Here is an 18,518-nt window from a genome sequence, read left to right as displayed (position 1 = left end):
GTAGGTTATACATTTCATGTTTTTAGTGTGTTTTTTTGTGTTGGAGAGAGAGAGAGAGAGAGAGAGAGAGAGAGAGAGAGAGAGAGAGAGAGAGAGAGAGAGAGAGAGACTTGTTCATTGTTTCTTGCTTGAGTGGATCTTACTAGGAATAGATGAAAATATGGAAGGAGTGGCCTCCTCTTCTCGGATAATCTGTAACTATCATCTATTATATACTGAAACTAGAACCCATAATCATGATTTCATCAGTGTCCTGCTGTATCCTCTCTTGAGACATCTCTCTCACACATGTTTTACCTTACTTTGCCCCTCAGAATTACTTCCATATCTGTTAACAAGCCCCTTAACATTCACTCTCTTTATATTATTATTAGTATTCTTCTGGATTACTTCTGCAAGCAAGTATGTATATGTGCATATGTATATATGTATATATCTGTGTATGTGTATTTTTTTTATATACTTAATCGTTCTCCCACATCAGCAGGGTAGCACCAGTAAACAGATGAAGAATGGCCCTCCACTCTTTTTTTTTTTTTTTTTTTTTTTTTTTTTTTTTGCCGCTGTCTCCCGCGTTTGCGAGGTAGCGCAAGGAAACAGATGAAATGTGTGGATAGGCCATTCTTCATCTGTTTCCTGGTGCTACCTCGTTGATGTGGGAAACAGCAATTAAGTATAATGAACATAGATATATGTCACTATATGTAATCTTTTAGCACTGAATCATGTCTCTTTATATTTCAGATACCTTGTTTCCCCAAGAAATCCTCTTTGGGGTGTTTGCTGTATCAGATACAATTCCATGCTGCCCTAACTGAAGATTTCTCCTTAGCATGGTCCATACCCCACACACCTTCCCTGGATCCATGTCCCTATATGATCATTCTCTTTCTCCTTCAAGAATGTTGCCTGTTTTCTTTCCATTTTTCATGCTATCTTACCTTTTCTATTTTCTTTACCCTCCATTAATCATACATCCAATTGATGTGTCTAACCCATTTCAAGATGTTTCTTTTAACCCACTCTGTGACACCACATCTTGTGTCTTCTCTATGACATCCCTTATTTCTTTTACATTATCCCATTACTTTCAGTATCTCATCTGTTGATACTACTATGTAAGCATCTTTAAATCCATATCCTCAAAAATTTGTATTGGTTCATTTATACTCAGAAATAGCATTGTACTTATTTGCTTTAGTGCACCATCATTGAAGCACAGGAGCTTAGAAGAAAAGCTTGCACTTCATTTACCGTACTACCATTACTTGATTGCATCATAAGTATTCAGGAACCCTCATCATGATAAGAAATACAATTACAAGTGTTGCACAGCTTCTTTCATCAGATTTCACTGATGCCAAGTTCGATACATTTTTCCTTTTGATTATCCATTTAGAACTTCAGTAATTTCTCCAATTGATTTTTATATATGTGAGGTAAGGTGTAAGAAGAGACAGGCACTGCAGCTGAAGTGATTGGATGAAGGAGAGAGGTGCCAGTGGTGAGATGAGCGGATATGAGTATAAGGAAGGACCAGAGTTGAGATGAATGGATACAGGAGGAAAAATGAGCTACATTCAGTGTGAATGGGAGTAGGAAGAGGAAGGAATCATTATTGAAGTGAGTTTTTGTTAGAGAATGGAAAAGCAAGGCATCATTAGCTTTTGGAACGATTAACATATTTCTTTCATTTACAGGTACCAGAGGGGTATCATGGTTGTTAGAGAATGGAAAAGCAGAGCATTATCAGCCATTGGAATAGTTAACATATTTCTTTCATTTACAGGTACCAGAGGGGTATCATCGGTGTACAGATTGCCTGCAGATGTTTGCCAGTGAAGAAAGGTTTAAGAGTCATAAGGAAAAGGGCCACTGTCAAGTGTCTCACCGCTGTCAGTACTGTGGCCTGCGCTGTTCCACTGAGGCACGTCTTCAGAACCATCTGCAAAAGGGTGTTTGTCAAAAGAAGGTTAATATTTTCACTTTTTTTATGGTAGATATTTCATAAAGGTTTTTCGTGAGCAGAATTTTCTCTTACAGCTATTCCTTGATTTCCACTCATTTTATAAACTCTTTCTTCGACTTAACACCATTGATAAAGTATGGAAAGATTTTGATTTGTGCTTTATGGTTTTCATGTTTATGCTTTTTCATGTGTTGAAAACTTTAAGCTTTACCGTAAAAATATAGGACACTCCTTCAGTAGACAACAAAACCGCCAGCCACTTATGAAACTGGCCAGATTATCAAACACAGAAGCAGACAGTCTTGCCTCTTTCATACCTAATTGCCTTTCATGTTTTATCAAGGTAGTACAGGAACTAATGAAGAACAGCCTCATTTGCTCACATCCATTACTTGGCTGTCAGGATGCGTACTTAATACTAAATGCATTGTGCTTTACAGGATTCTTCACAGACCGCAAATTCATCAGATGCACCTAAAAGACGTCGGTCGTTAGGAAAGGAACGTGAGAAACCTCAGGAGGAGATAGTGTGTGACCGCTGCAATTACACTAAAGACTGCTGTTGTACTTTCTCTTGCAATCATTGTGGTAAGCGAGTCTTTTCCATCATGGCATATACCATGCATTCAGAGAGAACGTGCCCTGTTCTTAAACATAGACGAGAGCGTATCCGGATGGCAATTATGGAGAAAAGACGTCGCAGGGAAGGATTACCCCCAACCCCAAAGGAAATACTAGAGCCTGAGACTCCAACTGGAACGAGAAACAGATATCAAGTTCATGCTGGCTTTCTTGGACTTGGAAGTAGTAGGCATATAGATAAAAGAGACTTCAGAAGAAAAATGGCAGGTGTTGGAAGAGAGAATGTAAAAAGTAAAGAGGTTGTGAATGAAAAGATTGCAGAAGTTGGTGCCCAAGGCCCTGAGGAAGGAGATGGGGATGACAGCAGTTCTGGTAGCCTGACTGACTTATCAACCTTTACCTCACCAAATATTCTTCAGCCAGTTACTGATCCTACTGATGAGTGATAAGTGTATTCAAAAAGCCCAGAAAATTGTTTATCAGAGAGCTTTTTATATGCATATTAAACCATTGCATTTGTCTCATAATATTTCTGTTAAAATTCTCAATCACTGTTGGTAGACTGATAAAAATTCAGATAATTGAAGTGAAATGATTTGACAATTCAGCTCAAAGATACTGACCTTGTACCTGACTTTTTCTTGTGCCAAAGAAAGGCTAGTGTCAGGGGTGATAAGATAGGGATTTCATATGAGACAGTGATGTATAATATGAATAGCTTTTCCTGGTAATGTTAATTGTTTTAAATGTGTATAATTTTTTACATACTTTTATGATGACTAACCAACCAGCATTAATACTTGTTATCTTTGTATTTCAATCAGATGTCACACTCACAACCTCAAGAAAGTACCATTAGTGGAAAGTTCCTCTGATGTTAGCAGGTATATGGGCCACTGTGTAGACAGTGTCATGAGCCATTCATTGTTGAGGATTCTTTGACTAAGATGAAAGTGTTCCTTATCAGTCACAGGTATTGTTATAGTATAATTCAGATTTTTTCGTTCATGTATGTCAAGCCATCAAGCCATTTATTTAAAAGAGAATTAAATGCGTCACAGTTTGTTTGACCAAAAAAATATGCATTCAAAATCTGTGACTACCATTAGAAAATACTGAACATATTTGCTCCTGTATTTACATTAATAGCCTTTGCTAACAGAAGTATATGCAGCGAATGTTAGGCTGGCTTTACTTGTCATAGTTTTTCAGGAACAAAATGTCCACTAAAGTAAAGTGCTAGTCTTTTGGGTATGTGTGAAAAAAGGCAACCTATTGAAATGATAGTTGCTAAATGATACGAATGGGAGTGTGTGGGTGACTGGATGTGAATGCCACAAAGAATGGTTTGAGAGGAGACTGTGTGATTGAGTTTTGAAATGATGATAAAAGATGTAAACATGGATGATTTTTTGAAATTTACTGCAAAATTGGAATACTTTGAATGTTTGAATATGCATAGAGGTGAGATGAATGTGTTCTTTGTGTGTTCAGGCCTCTTGCTGTGCCTTTTCATATCACCCTATTATGATAATGATAACAGATAATATTACAATTAATGGCAATATTTACAATGATATACATGAACTGGTCAAAACCTTTTAGTAACCCTTTCATTGTGACCGTCAGTTGTATCCAAATAAACATTTATACCTTGACTGCAAAGTTCGAATTTATCCAGTTACTAAACAATGTCTCCCTGCGTTTCACCTTTTAGTAGTAACTTCCCCATGACATTAAAACAATCTCCTCATATGCACTTGTAATATCAGAAATGTGTTATGCCAGGTTTCACTAACTGCTTGGTGGACATGGCTTTTAAGTTTTCATGTTTTGAGTTGTATTTATTGCATTATAGGTGAGTTACCATAATGAGACATACATTATCCATATCTACCTACTTGTCTGCCCAAGGAGTACCTTCTATGGGGCTCTGCTATGCTCAGGAAGCTGGTGTGCATATGATTTGTTGCTGTGTTTGTTTGGGAAGAGAAGATTTGTGAGTATAGGTTTTCAAAGTATGAGGCAATGGATATTTTTTATTTTTAATTTAGGGTTAGTAGTAGTTATGAAGTGGTGTGAATGAGAAGGGACTAATGCTGTTGTTGCAAAACCTGAGGACTGAGCTTGTTAGGATGAGACTAATGGAAGAATTTATTTGTTCCATTGTGCAGACATTAAACATAGACATAGGGATAAGGAGCATGACTGGGCAGAATGAAGAAAGTATGAGAGATTTGTATGGTAGGGAATGCAAACTGTGGAGTGGTAGAGTGGGTGAAACAAAATACTGTGAATTGGTTTGGGTATATGGGAAGAAAGCAAGATGGGGAGTTTACATGGAAGGTTTATGATTGTACGATTAAAGGGGTTGGTGTGGGAGGAAGATCCCCTGTGTCATGGGGAAGTAGAATGGAAGGGCACTGGAGGGTGAGAAATGGGGGAAGAATGAATAGAATGGCTTATGCGAGGGAGGCATGTTAGGACAGGGATAAGTGAAGAATCCTCTGCTGTTGCCACCCCTTGATGGGAGTTCCCAGATGGAATGGGCTTCAGAGATATTGATAGATATAGAAGTTCCACTCTCATTATCTGACAGTGATACAGTCTTGCCACCGACAACTTTTTTCACAATGTAACCATAAACAGTCAAGAGTCTAGCAACACCTGTCATGTCCATATAAAGATATTCATTTCATTTAGGCCTGTTTGGCATAGTTATGCCCATGTTCATACAATTAGAGGGAGAACACTTTGTCTTATTTTCATGATTTTGATTTGAGTCACTATTTTTCACTGTCAAACATGGCTTTTAGTGAATGTTTTTAGTGAATGTTAATGCAACTTCTTTTAGTTTTGAAAAAGTAATACAAAAGCTTATTTACATACTGTTATTTTTAGTGGATAATTGACATTATTTTTTTCATACATGCTTGCCATTTCCTGCATGAATATTGTTTTTTTTTTCTATTTTTCATTGATTAATATGGTTTTAAGAAATATCAGTGATAGGTATAATAAACTCAGAATTTTTCAGTGTTGAAAAAGTAATACCAAAGGTCATTACAATACTTTTATATTTTTGTGGATGATTCAAATTTCCGGGGAATCAGCCTGAATATTAGTATCACAATGAAAGGGTTATGATACAACTTGACTGGGGAATGACTGCAACCCATCATTTGGTAACTTATGAATTATATAAATTAACCTACAGATACCTGACTGCTGCTGTGAAATCGTCGTTACAATGTAGTGGCTAATTTAAAATTTATCTTCAGTACTGTGTATTAAGTATGTTTAACCATACTGGTAGCATAATTTTTGCTTTATCAGTTTTGCATGTTCAGTCAGTGAAAGTCATATACATATTTTGTTTAACAAGGGTTGCAGGTTTTGATCTCGCTTATTTCTATAGCAAGGTGAGGGTGAATCATGGCAATAGTTCCCTGTTATTGAGTTAGTAGCTCAGCAGTATTGCGCAGCTGTTTTGATGTGGACTGCCTGGTTAACGTAGTAACCCAGAATTTCTTTTTCTTTGAAATTTATTGGCATTTCTCTGGTTTAGTGATGCAGGTGAAGACTGGTTACTCATCCAAGCAAATAAGCTACAAGGTAATTCAGGGTAAAACCAATTCTGGGCTTTAAAACTATACGCTTAGCTCTATTTAAGTTTGGTGACCACACAGGTCTTTTGTCATGATATAATTGTGCAGGATATCATCATAACAGTTTTGTGTGGCATTATTTATATTATTTACCATCAGCAAAATTGTAATGTTATGTATGTTTACAATGACACTGATGATTACATACTCTTGCGAATAAGTTATAATGATTAGTGCATAATGTTTTTATTTCAGTTTGATGCTTGTAATTTTTTTTACAGACATGTTTCCCAAGAGTTTCGTAAAAGAAAGAAACAAAATAACTTTAGGGAACATTGTATAAGTGGTGAGAGTTTCAAAATTTTTAGGTAGAATATATAACTAAATTTCAGACATGCATGTAATTAACTTTTGTTTTACCCTCACAGATTCAACTCAGTTTTGTTGGCAATTGTTAGTGTCAGCTTCATTTCTATTTCCAGGGAGCTTGTACCTAATAAGTGGGTAGTTTTGTGAAGGTATCTGAAAACAAGGCATTATTTTAGTGTATTGTATTGATATATTGTTTCTGATAGCAAAGTCAAGTAAGGTAGCTTTCAAACATCATGTGCTGTGAATGTATTTTAGAAGAGCTGTGTAAAGATTGTAGTATCTCTAGGGGGTTCCCTTCAGTCCTTTACCTTTTTTCATGTGCATTTGGAAGATAGTGTAACACAAGATAACATGAACTAAGTGGCAAATTTGCGGTAACAATGGTGAGTCTCAGTATTGTCACCTTTCCATAGTTCTACAGGTACACTTATTTTTCACAGCTCTATGTTATTTAGGGGACCAATGTTTTGATAGAAATTATTTAAAGATTTTTTGTAGACAGGCTTGCATAGGGAGGAAATAGTATATGAAATGATAACAGAAAGATAGGCAGTATGGTTAGTTTAAAAGATTACTTGTTGCAGTTTTCAGACTCAGTATTTGACTAATATTTCATCAGATTGTTATGTTTGAGATGTCAATTGCAACGAGTTGTCACTGGCAGGTGAAGTTTCTAGTTTAGCTAATGAATATAGGATAGATGTTAGAAATTTACACCTTAATCTTAATTCATAGAATATTCCTTATCCCCACTGAGCTTGGGAAGCAGCCTGTCACAGTATTTTTATCTCTTTGTTTGTCTACCATATTCATTTTATTCACTGATTCAAGATGAGGTAGCCCCTTAGGAGACTTGTTTCTGAAAGGAGTTCTGAAAAGCCAGGCCATTGCTGTAGGAACTACTGATGTGATGATGGGATTTCCCTTTAATCCTGTTAAGAGTAAAGGGTCCTTAGTGTGATACTACTTTTCTTATAATATCTTACAAAAGTTACTAATATATCAAACTGAATGGGTCACAATGTACATTTGTTATCATATAACCTGAAGACCTCTTCAGTCTTGAGTAGCTTCGAGACTGCTCGACAGTTCGCAGCAAGGAAAGGATGGACTTTTTTGGAGTGAGCAGTTCTTTTGTGAGATTGTACTATGATGAATTGTGAGATTGTACTTTGATGATATAACCTTGCTAAAGGGGCATTTCACTTGCAGCTTACATATAGTCAGGCTGAGACTAGGGCTTGGCTATGGATAGGGCCTCAGGTTTTCCCGCATGATGACTGGATAGTGGATGTAAGCAAATAAAGCCCCACAGACCTTCCATAGTTTCCCCTGACTGCTTAGTATACTATGGAGATTTGAGCATCAATGTAAAGAGTAGATGGGTAATTGGTAACAGGCACAAAAGAGGTGAAAGACAGATAGAGTGAGTATTTTGAAGGACTTAGATATGTTAGATGGTAAGATAGCAGTTGTGCTGTGTTTAGAATGAAGTGACATGCAGAGATAGAGGGTCTCTCCAAATGATTTGTTGAAAGGGGAGGAGGTAGTGAAAGCTTTAGGTAAGATGAAGAGTGGCAAAGCTGCTGGAGTGGATGGTGCCTGATTGCTAGAATGCTTGCATATTGCTCTTGTTCAAAGGCAAGGGGGTCAGAAGTGAATGCTTGAATTACAGCAGTTAGGTCTGTTTACTATACTTGGTAAGGTGTATGGGAGACTGGTGATAGAAAGGAGTATTGGCATGCATAGAGCATCTTATTGGTGATGAGCAGTATGGCTTTGGGAGAGGAAAAGTATTGTATGTGTTGATCAGCAACATCCCTTCTTCAAAACAACCTACATATGCACTTTAGTTAAAACCTGGAATAACTTCCCTGCAACAGAACCTGACAACATTTCACAAATTCCACATAAAACATTTCTTCCATGTTGCAGTCCAAGCTGTTACCCATATCTTCGACCACCGAGCCAGAGTCAGTGACAAAGGCCTCTCCTGTAAAGTCCATAAGCTCTATGCTGGAGTTCTCAAAGAGCTGTACTTTCTCAAGCTTTCTTTGATCTCATCCTACATACCCTTCCATCATCTCTTGCAGACCAAAACATGAAAATCTTTTCTTGTACAGATATCCTTACTGTCACATCGCAGCACCCTGGCACTATGCAACACTACATCACACAGTTGGAGCACTGACTCCTCCAGAACAGTGCCTTCATGTCCACACAAGTCATTGGTCACACTGTCAACCCCAGAGTGATATAAATCCAACCTGTTCTCTCCTGTCACCTTGAATGGCCAACCAGTCCCATTCAACAAAACTTCAGCTATTCTAGTTATTACTTATGATGCACACTTGACATTCTCTCACCACACCTTAAACATCGTCACAAAAGCAACAAACTAAATGTCCTCAGAATAGACTGGGGACATGTGGCAGGAAGGTTGGGTAAAGTATATGTCTGAAAACACTTTCAGTGTGGCTATATTTTCAGGGGATGGAAGAGAGTATATGTAGTCTCGAAATGAACCTTCTTGCTTCAAAAAGTCCACCATTTTCCTGCTTTTGCAAGAACTATAGCCCAAAGCTACAGGAGCCCATGAAAGGGGTCCTGAAGTTGTATGGTATTGATATTAATGATATATGAAATTGTTTTCATTAATTATGTGTAGGTGCTCCCCAACTTATGACCTTTGTGACTTACAACCATCTGTACATAGGACTGGAAAAAATATTTATAGATATGAAATGGAGAAAAACTGGAGAAAGGAAAGTGTTTTAGATGTCTGGGAGTGGATCTGGCAGCGGATGGAACAATGGAAGTGGAAGTGGATCATAGGGTGGGGGAGGGGGCGAAAATCCTGGGAGCCTTGAAGAATGTGTGGAAGTCGAGAACATTATCTCGGAAAGCAAAAATGGGTATGTTTGAAGGAATAGTGGTTCCAACAATGTTGTATGGTTGTGAGGCGTGGGCTATGGATAGAGTTGTGCGCAGGAGGATGGATGCGCTGGAAATGAGATGTTTGAGGACAATGTGTGGTGTGAGGTGGTTTGATCGAGTAAGTAATGTAAGGGTAAGAGAGATGTGTGGAAATAAAAAGAGCGTGGTTGAGAGAGCAGAAGAGGGTGTTTTGAAATGGTTTGGTCACATGGAGAGAATGAGTGAGGAAAGATTGATCAAGAGGATATATGTGTCGGAGGTGGAGGGAACGAGGAGAAGTGGGAGACCAAATTGGAGGTGGAAAGATGGAGTGAAAAAGATTTTGTGTGATCGGGGCCTGAACATGCAGGAGGGTGAAAGGAGGGCAAGGAATAGAGTGAATTGGATCGATGTGGTATACCGGGGTTGATGTGCTGTCAGTGGATTGAATCAGGGCATGTGAAGCGTCTGGGGTAAACCATGGAAAGCTGTGTAGGTATGTATATTTGCGTGTGTGGACGTGTATGTATATACATGTGTATGGGGGTGGGTTGGGCCATTTCTTTCGTCTGTTTTCTTGCGCTACCTCGCAAACGCGGGAGACAGCGGAAAAAAAAAAATGAAAATTATGATTGGTTGTACATCTGCCAGTGCGAACGGCTGCGTGTGTAGGATAGTGAATGTCAGACGATCCTGGCATTCAGTAAGCACACATTATTCAAGTGAATCCATTGAATTTTTGTATTGAATTAAACAGATTTTGTATTAGACCCCAAAGAAGATGACAAGCAAGAGGAAAAACCCATCTTATGTTGATAAATCTTGCAAGAAGCCAGGGAAGATGCTCAATTTGGGGTTGAAAATGAAGTTAATCACCCAGTATGAAGGAGGAAAAAAGTTAATGTGATTGCACGTGATCTACTGTTTTCCCCTTCGATGGTCTCCACAATTTTAATGGACAAAGAATAAATGTGTAAAGCAGTGAAAGGTTCAGCATGTATGAAGTCTACGATAATAACAAAGCAATGAGAAGGGCCCATCTTTGAAATGGAAAGTTGTTGATGCCTTGGATGGAAGATCAAATTAAAAAACATTTACCACTGACCTTACTAACAATTCAGGAAAAGGGTAGAAGTCTTTGAGACTGAAGGAGCAAGCGGGAGAGGATTACATCAAGAACTTCGCAGGAAGTCATGTCGGTTCAAAAGTTTTATAAGAAGATATGGCGTGTACAATGTTCAAGTCACAGGTGAAGCAGCAAGTGCTGATGAAGGAGCTGGTAGAAAGTTCATTGAGAGTTTGGATGAATCAATCTGTGAACTAAAGAATCGTAAATGAAAGATAAGAAGAAACTACAGAATCGTATATTAAAGCTGGTTGATAAAAAATGAGATAATCATGATAGAAATTGAGTAGGATAAAGGAATGCTGTACAGGTATGCAAATTCTGCATGCCATGCTGACATATGTTTGACTTATGTCTTTCAAGATCTGACTGGTCATTCAGAACGGAGCTTGGACGTATGTTGGGGAGCATCTATTTATATATTTAGTTTTTTCTTTGGTCATTGAGCATTGTTGTATTTTCTTTTAGTCTTACCCCGATTTATACATAAACCAGTAAATGGAGGTTTATGCTGTTATTAAAGTATCATTACGGATGTGAGTGTTTAGAGGTAGATTCCATATCCTTTTTTCTTTAAAGTCTTGTAAAGGAACATGACGTGATGATAATAGCGATATTTAAGCCTTAGATTTTATGGGCTTTAAATCAGTATTTCTTTTGGTATCGGGAAATGGTGTATTGGGTATCTTAATTAGTTTGTTATGCTTAGATCATAAAACAATTTATGAGTATATATATGTTCAATTTTTTAGGATCTCATTTATTGTGTTGTGTTGCTGATTCTGTACAAGATATTGTTAAACTAGCCAATTAAAATTATTTAAAGGTGGCAGCAAGTGCTAAGAGCTGCATTTAACAGATAAACCATGTGATATGTGTCCAGTCTTTAAGGAGAAACTTGGATGCTAGTTTTTAAGACCCATCGATATAAATTTGATTACTAACACTATAGATATGTATCTTGATGATGAGACGGCATTATTATTTATTATCGTTACCATTAATGACATTGTATTCTCTTCCATTTTTGACTGTACAAGTAATTTTATTTAGTTTCATATTTCCTGAGATTTTCTTTATTCCTCATTGTTTTACTCACCTCATCACTCAGTGTCTTTTATAAAAATGAGTCCTTGCAGCTTGAATATTGTTATCTTTTATGATAGTTTTGTGTCATGTTGTCCAGAACTTGTAGTTTGTAGAGTTTGGCATGTAAAGAATCTTTTTTGAGACATTTTAAACCACTATTTCCATCCATTGTGGCAGTTCCCGAATTGTCAAAGTAGTATAAAAAGATTTTCAGAGTAGATTTTAGTTGTGTATGCAGAGTCTTCCTAATTTTTTATTTATTATCTCCACTTTACACAATGATTAGATGCTAGACGTGTGAATAAGTTCATTGTTACCCTTTTCCCTACAACACTTCACAAGTGGGATAAGTGGTTAGATATAAAAATGAATCCACATTATCATGAGGATAGTGCCTGCAGAGTCTATTTCATACATATGATTATAAGCTGTCTCAAAATTCAAAGAACCCAACTGCCTCAAAATATAAAATAGATTAAGCAACTGCCATCCGATTGATCTGAGAAAGTAGGTGTGTAATTAGAATGAGGTTTCAGTAAGTATAAATACAGAAGAAAGTAGAAATATGAAACAACAAGATAGTGATTGGAAGTAAAGTGGTAGTAAGAAGAGATAGAAAATGAAAAATAATCTCTGGAGGGGAGAGAGGGGTTTCAAAATGTGCCAGAGCACTAGATAGTTTACAGTAGTCAGAAACCTCCTGTGAAACAAGCCATTTTGTCTTTTACAAATAAATGACCCTTCCTGAGGCTGACTTGAATTTTTTGTAACTGGCCCTGTTGGACTTTACTTCTCAATGTGAAGTGAAATGTGGGTAATTTCCACTTCCCCAGTACTGTATTCTTGAACTGTGTCTAGTTGCCAAAACTTATCATCCCTCCATGCTTGACAAGCTTACATTTTATTGCTTATGTCATTTTGAGAGCCAGTAAACAGTAAAATCCATCATTGCAGTATTCACTAACTAAAGCAGGGTAATGTGTGAATGGAAGACTGCTTGGGAATAACAGGCTTCAAAATATGAAGAAAAGAAGTATACATTGCACAGATCAAGTTTTCATTCCAAAATCACCTGCCTTTGATGGAAAGAGCAAGAGAGATGGCCTATCCTTTCAGTAACTGGAGACAATTTGGGAGGCTGAGGGACACATATAACTCATTCCATCCTCTCCCCAACTGTAGGTGGGGAAGACATTTTTTTTAAGAAAACAGAACACACTTTCTGAACAATTAGAGAATAATGAACAAAATATACTCCTGTCTATATGCCATGGAACCAGTTGCAAACCACAGTTAATAGCAGGGGAATGAAAAAAGATTGTTCATATTCCAGCCACTGACAAACAAATCAGCACATTTAGAAGCCCAAGATGGCCTCTGTTGCATGTGTACACTAACAAAGATAAACATGACTACAAAACAATGCAAATACAGACTAATGTCACGTTGCATTATGACTGGTCCCAGATTGTAGTGGAAAAGTGAAGGAGATGCGTATGATAAATCTTTTGACAACAATAGAAACTCCAGGTGCTATTTCAAGGTCACTGTCACTTGGATGCTCTCAGCATGTTCTTTGTATTTTTTCCAACAATTCATACCAGATCTGTTTGTCTCTGTTAATACAAGTTTACATCACAAGCTGAAAATGTAAAACTTAGTGACAAAGCACGTTAAGTGGTCACTGTGGTTAGCGAATTATGACTGGTGACTTTCTTTTGTATGGCAACTTATGGTTACCACAGCAATTCTCCTGGTGAGATTTTAAAAGCAGTAAGTTTAAAATTATGAAAGCAAGGTCCCACAGAAAATTGGAAAATCTATAAAAGCAAAGTCTTGCACAGATAGGGTTATGGCATGATGCTCCCATGTGCCCAGTACTGGGATTGATGAAAGAGATCATGGCAGAAATCAGGTTTATAAGTAAACTCCTTATTCTTAGATCTCTAGACCTTCCTCAGATAACGTTCTTCTAGATTGTGTAACATTAACCATTGTATGACTTGAGCACCTATAAAGAGGATTGAAATGGCATCTATCATTAGTACATATTCACTGCTGTCAAATGTTTTGAACAGTTAAAAAGACATCTTGAGACACTGCAGTCTTTATCTAAGTCAAGAATATGTTTGTTGGAATGAGAACATCAAATTTAGAATAATGCATTACTTTAAGAAATTCAGTGGTGAATCAGTTCATGTAAAGCTACTAAGGGTTGATATTAGTCTCATCATTTGGGTTTAGAGAACAACCGGGTTTATGTTGAAGGAGTGATTAATTGAAATATAGTAAGGTCATGTACAGCTGAATCCAAAATTTAGCTTTACTTTTGGATCACTTAACCTTGAAGCAAAGTCCTTTGTGATGAAGTTAGTCTTTATCTGTTTGGATGACTGAAGTTTATTCAGAACCGAGTAATCTTCATGTTGACCATGATTGTAATCTGGGTAGTGACATTGTGAGCTAGAGATGGAGGACTGGCAATATTTATCTGCTACTCATTTTTTTTTTTCATCTGTTGAGGGTATGACTGTCAGTAAAGGAAAGCTTTTTCTCTTGATAGTGCTTCCATAATCGACCAACCCTATTTGGTCAGTGCCTATACCTGGTTTTCGACCAGCTCCTCTTGCTAATTTTTCAGGATCAAATGGTTTCCATTAGACTCAAATTTTCCCAAGAAAAGGCTAAAGAGGCTTTGGAAAATGTGATTTTGGGTAAAGTATATGATTGGCAAATGACTGTAGGCTCAAAATTTTTTCATGTCTTGTCATCACTTCCCGTATTAGTGAAGTAACATCAGGAACAGAGGACTGAGCCTCAGAAGGAAATCAGTACTTGGCTCCGTCTTGTGTTCCTTATTTTGGAAATTGATAATACAGAAGGGGAGAATTTATCAATACTGTTGATTGATTTGTGCTGCATTTTCATATGATTTTGCAATTTTTTTCTACTGCTGTATCTTAATCTTTGAGTAATATATGATGGATTGGAGATAAGCATGTCATAGCCAACCTGACAAAAGCTGGTACAAACTTGTATAGTCAAGGGATAGTCTCAGTGGGTTTTGCAGTGTATGGCATTGTTTTTTTTATTATTTTTGTCAGTATTAGGTGTCACAGGTTTAGGCAAGCAGAAGCACCCTTTTGGAATGTCTTTTGTTCTCCAGTGCTCAAAAAAATTTATTTTTGAACTGGTGCTAAAAAAAGTATAGAAACCCATATTTTTTTCTTATGAATTTTGACAATCATTCTTAGTTTAGAAAAGAAAAAAATACAGGATTTGTCAAGCCAGAGTACACAAAAAGATTTATAACTATTATTTATATGATAAGTTGCACAAAAAACTATCAGAACCATTATTTTTTGTATGAATTATGAGGTGCACATTTTTAGTTTAGGAAAAAATTATTTACCAGATATTCCAATCTTAAGTACAGGCAGTGGGCACTATGGATGTCAAGTACTAGTAGACATGCAACCATCCATCATAGTCACTAGTGGGTTACTGTGGCCAACATGCATCTTCAGTGACTCATTCTTTGTTTAGGATGCCATAGATGACCAGCTAACAGAGCCTACAATGCGTTCAGAACTAGAATTGAGTTGGGAAATTATGTGTGTGGATTGACACCAGTAGTACCCTTCTTTGCCATAGATGACCAACTGATAGAGCGTACAGTGCATACATAATTAAAATTGAGGTGGGAAATTATATGTGTATGTAGATTGACACCAGTAGTACCCTTCTATGTCTGTCAGTTGATAAGTCCAAAGCACCAAGGGGGTTAAAGAAGTCTTGCAGTGGGGTACACAGCTGAATTGTTCATGAGATTGGAATTAGAATAAAATACATAAGGAGCAAGTATCTCCATTGTTTTTCTTTTGGTAGAGGAGACAAAGTTTCTGAAAAAGCTTTGTTATATTAAATTACTACTTCATTACTTTCATCACAAGATTCTCATTCATGTGTTGCCAATATGTCAGTAGTAGTTCGTGTTGATGATACATAAATTTTTAACATTATATAATTTTGAGATTGAGATATAAGTCTTAGTAGAAGGGTATTATATAATTTTTCAGATTGAGGTAGAAGTTCTAGTAAGAAGGGAATCTTATTTGATTTTTGAAGCAACAGGATCAGCTGAATTACTTTATTAAGTTTTAATGATTAGCATTTTTAGTTTGCTTTATGTGCTTTCTCAATCTCAGGGCCAGTATCATACAATAACAAATGGTCACTCACCAAAGCCATGGAGTTAGTTCATGCTTCTTGGAAGAATAACTGATATTATCAGCTGGCCTGTCAACCAGAAAAGCCTTGCTATGGAGGAAGTTTTAAGTTCTTGAATGGGAAAGTGTCTTTGTCCTGGTTTTCTTGCTCATGTGGGCAGGTCTTTGGCAATATGTGCACTCCATTTCTACTTGATCCTTGGGGTATGGAAATAATTTTCAGGGAGCAGCGTGAAAATGATTCAGTTACAGCCAAGGAGTGAAAATGTGTGAACACTGCTCCTCTTCACTTTATCAAGATTACTAGACCTCCAGGTATATGTTTTTTGGCACAAGTTTTTAATATTAGTATATCTGATACCTCATATATGGGATACATTAAGGGCAAATAGGAAATTGGAACACTTTCGTATGCCTTTATTCTCAGCTCACAAAATGCCATTTGGTTCCAGAAAGCTCTACTTTGCATGTATTTCTCATTTGTTACCTTTAAAAGCTCTTTTTCCTTGTGAGAGCTCCAGAAGCTTTCTTAGCTCATGGCTACAGTGGTCACCAAGTGGCAGTGTGCCCATTTTGGAAATCCATTTGGACAAAATGCATGACAGGTTTTGAACATCAGATCCAAGGAGGATATGGTAAATGATTGGGTAAAGTTGCATCCTGAGTCCAACTGCCATGAAGCTCGCTTCAACTGTACTTGTAGTGTTAATAATCTGTTTTACTGTCTTGGACTCAGTCACATTAGTGCTTTCCCATTTTGTATGGTCTTTTATTGATGATGGAACATCTTTTCACATTTATCTATTGTGATGCAGGTATTAACCTTCACTTATCATGATGTCAGTGAACTTGAAAATTTTCATGAAATGATTTGTTTTCATTGGATGCCTTGGAAGAAAATGTGTTGTTAAAGAGTTATTATTCTGGTTTCTGGATGGTGAGTTGCTTTTAAAGAAAGGCACATAGACTATAATGTTTTGGTGAACAAAAGTCTTATTTTCTACTTTTTTACACTTCAAATATACTGTATACTGTAATACTAAGGTTAAGTTTCTGCTATATTGTGAACAGAATACTGTAGAAGTAAAGGCTACCAAAACTGTAACATAGATATGGCAAAGCAGGTGCTCAAGTTGGCTTACATCATTGTCAAGGGATGTTTGCATTTGTTGTACTGTTCTCACAAAGCTCTTGTGGTAATCAAAAGTTTATTGCAAATCTTTGTACATCACTTACTGCTTGGAATTCAAGAAACAGAGATTGCATGACTGAGATAGACCAAGTTATTTACTGCAGCACAGCAAGAGTGAATTATTTATTTTTATGCAAAAAATTTGGAATGTGTTGGGTGTAATTAACAAAAACTACCAAGGAATACTCTGACCAGCAGTCTGGCAACCTGGATAGTTCCAGTGTCAAAACTTTTTAGTCTTGTCTTATCGTTCAGGCTATATAAGGTTGTGTTTCGTTTATATGTTAAGGATTTGCTTTTAACATATTAAAGATTGTGAAATATTTATTGAATATGTTTGGATATATATTCGTCTTGATGTTTCATTTTCGTTGTTCATTTGGATGAATATTTGTTAATTAGTTTGTATAACATATTTACAAATATTGAGTAGCAACAAGTATGATTTTCCTCTCCCAGTGATGCAAAATCCATGAATAGATAGCTTCCTTCATATAATGTTGGTCAGTACCGTGTGATTACATGATACATAGATGAATTAATTCATCAAACTTTGTGATACTGGATGTAGAATTCTTTCAGTACTGACGGTGCCCTGACTAGAGCTTGAAGTGTTAATGTGTAATGACACAACTTCATGAGAGAGAAACAGCTTATTGAGTCAAAGGACAAGCACAGTAGTTCCTGTATTGTATTATTAGGAGGATGAACTATTCCCTAAACTTATGCACAGGTAGATACTGCTCCTATACTCATAACATTAGGGAACTCTTTACTTATATGGTATCAGTTTTACAGCAGCTGAGTGATTTCTAAAAGCTCATTAAAAAATGTTGCCGAGGTACATATCACCTACTCAGTGTTCAGTGCTGTGGGCTGGGCCAAAGTGTAGTCCTTAGTCCAGCATCATCCAGCAGCCTCTGTGATGACGATTTAAACTAATTGTCTTCATTGTGTGCATCATTTAGTGTTTGGGTAAGTAATCTTGAAATGGAAGTGTGGTTGAAATGCTTCTGAGAGCCATCCAGAAGCATAATGATATGCAGTTTTGCTGGAACTGTGAACTATATACGTTTAGTGATTGATTTTCAAAGCATATCTTTCATATAAGTTTGGTCAGGACACGTCAGTGTTTGACACTGTAACACGTTATTCTATTTATATGTATTATCTTGGATGGTATAAAATACATAGCTAGGCTGGGTAAATGGTCCATCTGTGGTTTGAACCCTGAACAATCACCCACAGCAATAAATGTAACTTTTGCAGTAAAATGTTTATAAAATTAATTTGTTTCTCAAGATCCTTCATGTCTGACTACATTCTCCATGCAAAGTAGAATTAACTTATAACAAATACATTTCACTGAATTGGATAGTTGTAGGTATTGTGGGAGACCATAGGTGAGGTTGGATGTGGATTAATATTGTATTTG

General features: G+C 36.8%; 1 protein-coding gene across 7 annotated transcripts in view; it reads left to right on the top strand.

Annotated features, from left to right (window-relative positions):
• The window catches only part of LOC139751914 (uncharacterized), a 53,812-nt gene extending 35,440 nt beyond the window's left edge, over nt 1-18,372 (top strand). For all 7 annotated transcript variants that reach the window (XM_071667608.1, XM_071667610.1, XM_071667609.1 and 4 more), the window contains 2 exons: nt 1,790-1,972; nt 2,410-18,372. In XM_071667608.1, coding sequence (XP_071523709.1) covers nt 1,790-1,972; nt 2,410-2,997 — 771 coding nt within the window. In that variant the 3' untranslated portion in view covers nt 2,998-18,372. The remainder of the gene's footprint in view (nt 1-1,789; nt 1,973-2,409) is intronic.
• Nucleotides 18,373-18,518: the final 146 nt, after the last annotated feature.

Source organism: Panulirus ornatus, chromosome 12, assembly GCF_036320965.1.
Source record: "Panulirus ornatus isolate Po-2019 chromosome 12, ASM3632096v1, whole genome shotgun sequence".
Classification (NCBI taxonomy): domain Eukaryota; kingdom Metazoa; phylum Arthropoda; class Malacostraca; order Decapoda; family Palinuridae; genus Panulirus; species Panulirus ornatus.
The sequence above is the reverse complement of the archived record's forward strand: the minus strand, read 5'-3'. Positions and strand labels throughout refer to the sequence as shown.